Here is a 6,509-nt window from a genome sequence, read left to right as displayed (position 1 = left end):
TATGGCACGGATAGATGGACAGAGCGGCTTAAAAAAGTTAATTTATTTCATTCATAATGCATGAACTCATAGCAATAGCTTCGATCGAGCATTCATGAAAATGACACATAGTATATGGCTAGATGGATTCGATGGCGCAGTTCCTGTAGCAGAAGCAATAATTGAGTTCTTTGCAGATGCCGCGGTCAAAGTTCTCCCTTCTGCAGTACTTGTTGCAGGTGCCGCGAATGATACATGTTGTGTTGGGCCATGTCTGGCTAATTTGTCTATCACAGGCATCTGATCCCATCTTTTCTGCATACGTCCGAAAACGATATACAAATTAACAATCAACTAAACGCAGAAACAAAAACTAAATTAACTTTGGATCATTATGATCGGGAGAAGTGCGCGTCCAAAGTATTCGTACCAGATGACAAGACAAGCAGCGTCACCAGCCACAAGGCCCACAAGCATATCAACACCTTGTTGCCTCCCAACTGTCCTTTGCCGATGTTCTTCATGCACCATGCCATAGCGATCGATCGGGTAGTGTGTGATTTTCGTCCTAACTAAAACTGATCTGTGTATGCGTACATCCATGATCTATATTTATAGAAAAGGTTTGCTTAATGGCGACACTGTTCTTTTTAAGATATTAATGCATGTCATCCTTATCCAAACGTCTTAATTTGCTTGCACGTTTCAGCATGGTGATGCCTTATCCTAACATGTAACTTTAGTGCCAATGCTAGATATGGTTTAAGATATTAATGCATGCCATTAATTCTTATCGTAACGTCTTGATTTACTTCTACTTTTCAACATGGTGATGCCTTATCCTAACATCTAATTTTAGTGACAATGCTAGATATGGTTTAATGAAGAGCTAAAATAGCTCATGTCGGTGTTTATCTGTAGACCTAGGTAATTTGTTGGTTTACTATTATATGTGCATAATTTTTTCTCCTTTTACCTATAGATATAGATTGCTTTTAAACATTTATTTTTCTTCAGTATATAAATTTTGAAATCGTCTCACAAAACTTTCATGATAACTGAAGGCTTCAAAGGGTCTAAATTATAGTTGGCATATATGGACGCATGGCATACCCTATTCTTATGATCAAAAGTGCCTCTCGTGAAAACAAATCTGTGCCTACACGAGAGGTAAATCTATGCCTTTCATGAAAGGAAAAAAATTCCCTTTTCTGAGAGGCATGACTGTGCCTCTCGCTGAAGCAAATCCAGGCCTGCACGAAGAGTAAATATATGCCTTTTGCAGAAGAAAAAAAGCATTTTTTCACGCAACTTTTTTTTCTAAACTTTTTTGTCCAACAATTACGAAAAACCGGGGGAAAACCAAAAAAAATCAGGAATCTTTTTAATATTGATGAACATTTTTCAAATCATGAAGTTTTTAAATTTGTGGTTATTATTTTTCACGTACTTCTTGAAATCCGTGATTCAAATTCATGAATTGTTATCAAATTTTTGAACATTTTTGAATGTTTGAACATTTTTTGCAATATCTGATTTTTTTCACTTAATGAACATTTTCAAATTCACAAACCTTTTTACCAAATGCACAACCTTGTTTTGAGTATACGAGGTCTATAGAAAACTGAAATTAGGGATCAACTAGTGTCAGACACGAGCTTCGGTCTTGATTCATGTACTCCCATCCGTAAAGAAATATAAGAGCATTTAGATCACTACTTTAGTGATCTAAATGCTTTTATGTTTGTTTACAAAGGGAGTACTAATTAGGAGGTCTACCCAGATCTAGCCAGACTGTGACGGGTAAATAATTAGTTCAAATGACCTATGGGACGACCCAGGTAATCTTTTTTTTCGAAAAAGGGTGGATTTTATTATCTCAAAATGAAGTATCAAGTGGATAAAAACATGGCAAGAACACACCCTGCCTCTGCATTAATAGGATGCACACAGCCAACACCAACACACACACAAATAATCACGCCGGCAACAAGCAAAGTCATACAAGACCGAAGCTATGCCTAGACGGAGAAAAAAAAAACAAAGCGATCGACGATCTACAGCCATTCACACAAACTATCTCTTGACATCACAAGGACAATGAGAAAGGTTCTTCAGCGGCAACGCCTCCAGGAAGGGAACGGCTCTCAAGCGCCGCCTTGGCTGGATCCAACAACGAAAACTAGATCATAGGTTTTCATCTTGAAGATTAGGTCCAAGCAAATTCGAGTAATGCCTTCAACAAGGTAACGACGGAAAAACATCGTCATTGCCAGATATAACCACCCCGGGATAGATCTAGGGTTTTCACCCTGGAGCTCAAGACCGGGTACTCGAAGCATCAGCAAATCGAAGTCATCATGTGTTGTCACTACTGCTTTCTGCAATCCCACCTGATACACATCTAGCACGGTCATACGTAAAATGTCACGCAAGTGAAGACCATGCTCGCACAAGCGGGTGTCGAGCCGCAACAAGATCTAAACGTCCCCAAAAGCTTCGAACAGTGAGGGTCGTCATCGTTGTTGGCAATGGAGAGAAGTCATCGGCACCGCCGAAATCCGATTTGGGACGCTCTGACAGTCCCGTGCCGTCCTCTTCCCTGCATTCCTCCACTACGGCAGGCCCTTTGGGAGCCGCATGGTGCCCTCCTTCGAGCAGCCGATGGTCAATCTGATTCTGATTCTCAGACGTGATCTAGTCGGTTTGACCATTGCCACTGGAAAATAACCTTGCAGATTGTTGCACCAGCCATGTCCGATGGCCACCGCCTAGCCTCTGGTGTGCGCCGCCACCGCTACTGCACACGTAGCGTAGCCAAATCTGCTCGTCAGTTGCTCCTAGTCAGAGGATAAAAGGATAATCCTACACCTACGAACTGCCTACGAAGACCTATGTAAAATTCCAAACTATAAACCTATTGGCCCCTAATTTCAGTGGGGGGTGGGCCCCTCCCCACCTATCGATCCAATAAGCCCTCTCCACGATGCTGATTACGTAGAACACGTACTCCCTCCGTTTTTATTTAGTCTGCATATTAGGTTTGACCGAAGTCAAACTTTGCAAAGTTTGACCAAATTTATAGAAAAATATATAAACATTACCATAACAAATCTATATGATGTGAAAGTACATTCAATAATGAATCTAGTGGTATTGATTTGTTATTGTATATGTTAATATTTTTGTTTATAAACTTAATCAAAGTTTATAAAGCTTGACTTTAACCAAAGCTAATATGCGGACTAAATAAAAACGGAGGGAGTAATAGATTTTACGTAAGTCTAGCATTGTCCGAGGATAAAATCCCGCCTGGTACATGGCTTGCAACGACGCCCACATCTGCAGTGGCCGCACACCAGCTGCGGATGTGATCTGGTTAATCCTTATGTCGTCTCTCATTGCCATCGAATCATCCCGAATTGCCGCATCTGCTTGCCTGAGACCATGTGGATCCCAACCAAGGACGGCAACATAGCCCCGCTGCCGCCGTCGGCCGCATGGGATTCTCCCGGCGGCATCCTCCGGCGGCGGCAGGGAAACAAATCTGAGGTGAGGAGGCGCTGGGAGGCGGCAGGGAGCGGCACCCGTGTCGCCCGTCTGGACGACGCGGGGGTAGTCTAACTCCGTCGACCCAGCTAATCCTGGACGTAATTGTTAGTGATTCTATGTTTTTTTAGCTTGTGATTCGATGGATGAGAATGTCAAGAATTAATTTGACATAATTAATTATAGATAATCTCTTTCTTGTAAACCGACAGGCGGTTAGCCTTTTTCTTACCGTTGTGTCTCTCCTCGCTCCCTCCCGAGTGGGTATGTCCATTCGTTCACATCCCTCGGGTATATGTAATGTATATACATCATTGATGAAATAGACAGAGATTCATTTTTTTAGGGACAAAGGAAGATTTCATTACTCAAGGTTGGATATCAGGCTGACTAGGTTTACAATGTCATCTAGGCCCGAGTGCAACCAAACCGCGGGGTACTACGTTCGTATGCAGTAAGCACATCGCTCATTTTATCCCTTTGAATCTCATCAACAAGCACCCTGTATTGTGAGCAATCCCCGGTCTGTGCCTTCACCATCGCCACTGCCCCGGCCCTCTCCATCTTGACCATTTTCAACAAATGGTAGATTTTATTTGCTCAAAAAGAAGCATGAGGATACAAACTCAAACAGCACACACCCAGCCTCTGCATAATTAAGATGCACACAGCCAACACCAATGCATACACACGAAAAACACGGCGGCAAATAGCTAAGTCATATAAGACCAAAGCTATGCGTAGGCGAGGAAAGAAAAAAGAAAGTCCAAGGCGACCATATCCATAATCGACAAACTACAACAATGACCATATCAGTAAAAACCATCTAATGACATCACCCAGACGACGAGGTTCTTCAACAACAACACCTTCAAGAAGAAAGCGACGCTCAAGCGTCGCCGTTACCGTATCCAACCACCAAGGCCAGAATCTAGGTTTTCACCCTGAAGAATCAATCCAAACATATCCCAAAAATGCCTTTAACAAGGTAACGATGTAAAATATCGTCATTGCCAGATATAACCAGCTCGATTCGGACCTAGGCTTTCACCCCGGAGCTCGCGACTGGATACTCGAGTAGCACCACCAACCAAGTCACTAAGTGTTGTCACCACCACTTTTCCGCCACGCATCCAACCCTCCATGTCAAGTCATCGTCCACAATTTGCAGGTTACAACCAAGTCTGTGAGCCGCAGCTTCGTCGTCTGGATGCCGCCTGCGTGGAAGTTCACTACCTTGCTACCACGGTCCACCTCCCAGAAAGCCCGACGCACGGCCCATACCATGCCATGAGCGCCAACGGCCGAAGCAGTCGTCGTTGTGCAGCACCGGACATTGGTGGAGAGGACGCACTAGTAGTATCCGTCGCTGCCACCAGGGGACGCTGCGCACAGGAATCCCGTGACGGTCGATGTATGGCTTGGTGTGGAAGGGCGTGAGAACTTGTCGATCTGGTTTTTTCGGACATGGCCAAAGCTATTAGCTGCAGTTGAACCTCCGCCGGCAGGCCTCCAGTCGATAGAGGACCAAATCGGGCCAGTCAACCAGGCAACATGCTCCACACCGGTGATAGAAACCATCGTTGGGTCGCCAGCCTAGGGAGCGCCAGATCTAGGCGGAGGACTCGCCATAGCAGCCACCCAAGGCCATAGTCTTCACCGAGCACGGTCGCCGTTTCTAGCGGGCAAGCTAAACTCAGCCTTGTCGCTGCATATCCAGCAAGCCAGGAACCCGAGAGCCAAGCCAAACACACACCAGAGGCACGCCATCCACCTCCTAGTACCCTGCTGATGGAACGCCCCGCTGCCGCCTTCACCAGAGCCTACCGAGCTTCACTGCCGATGCCTTTGGCGGTGGTGAGACGAGGGGAGGGCGTGGAGAAAGACCGGCGGCATGAGGGATTTGCCCCCGAAGTCACCAGGAGGAGCGACGCGGGGGTCGTGCCTGACCATGATAGGCTTGTTTCATACTCTCTCCGTCCTTAAAAGAATGTACTTCCAACTTTGTTCGAAAGTCAAACTTTTTTATGTTTAACCATATTTATATAATAATAAACCAACATTTATGCCATCAAATTAGTATAATTAGATTCATAATAAATATATTTTCGTCATATACCTATTGGACTTTTATAACTACCAAACATTCGGAGTTTAGCAATAGGCAAGAACGATCCTCACTTCACTCTAATTAAATACATGCATGCATTAGAATGACTATTTTTTCTTTGACGTGCACTCCTCTCTCTAATCATATGCATATATGCACTAAAGGAAGAAAAGCTGATGTCATGCTAAATTCTTTTTTTTTTACTTTAAAATGTTTTGTAGCTCAAACTGTCGCTCCGATTGAAAAACCGTATTCACAAAAAAAAATCGTCTCGACGAGATCTTCGAAACTAGATCCCATGTTGATATGTTCTAATGACTTTTTCTTTGGACCAAAAGTTACCACATCTGGGGTACGTAAGTTATCATGTCTGTCATACATAAGTTATCGTGTCATTTACACAAAAGTTTTCAGGGTATGTTTTCAACAAACTTTTATCCCAGGGTCAAAAAGTGATTATGATGTTTGCAGTGAGTTATCAGCTTTGTTGTGTATATTATCATATTGCACGAAAGTTATCGGGGTATGTTTTTCAACAATTTTCTTTCCTTTGTAAAAAACAACCGCGATTTTGTATATGAGTTATCAGCTCTCATGTGTGTGTATTATCATGTTGTTTACACATGAGTTACTGGGAGGTATTTTTTAACAACATTTTTCCCTGATAAAAAATTTACCACGTCTGGATTAAATAAGTTATCAGCTCTGTTGTATGTTTATTACCCTATTATTTACACACAAGTTATCAGCGTATGTTTTCAACAAATTTTTATCCCGTGGTCAAAAGTTACCGTGAGGGTCTGTAGGGAGTTATCAACTTTATTGTGTGTATAATATCGTGTTATTTGTTGCACACAAAGTAACGGGGAAT

The 6,509-nt window shown here is 43.1% G+C and overlaps 1 protein-coding gene across 1 annotated transcript; it reads right to left on the bottom strand.

Annotated features, from left to right (window-relative positions):
• Positions 1-28: 28 nt before the first annotated feature.
• On the bottom strand, positions 29-567 carry LOC123184267 (uncharacterized). The gene is made up of 2 exons (XM_044596414.1): positions 410-567; positions 29-294 (listed from the first exon to the last, which is right to left on the bottom strand). The coding sequence occupies exons 1-2, from the start codon at positions 513-515 to the stop codon at positions 119-121; spliced, it is 282 nt and encodes a 93-aa protein (XP_044452349.1). The 5' UTR covers positions 516-567; the 3' UTR covers positions 29-118.
• Between the last annotated feature and the right edge of the window lie 5,942 nt (positions 568-6,509).

The sequence above is a fragment of the Triticum aestivum genome, chromosome 2A, assembly GCF_018294505.1.
Source record: "Triticum aestivum cultivar Chinese Spring chromosome 2A, IWGSC CS RefSeq v2.1, whole genome shotgun sequence".
Lineage (NCBI taxonomy): Eukaryota > Viridiplantae > Streptophyta > Magnoliopsida > Poales > Poaceae > Triticum > Triticum aestivum.
Note: the sequence above shows the minus strand (reverse complement) of the source record. Positions and strands in the feature narration are given on the sequence as shown.

Coding starts and splice junctions, on each gene's coding strand:
- LOC123184267 (XM_044596414.1), bottom strand. CDS start 515: ATGGCATGGTGCATGAAGAACATCGGCAAAGGACAGTTGGGAGGCAAC. Junction 295..409: donor GCTGCTTGTCTTGTCATCTG/GTACGAATACTT, acceptor GGACGTATGCAG/AAAAGATGGGATCAGATGCC.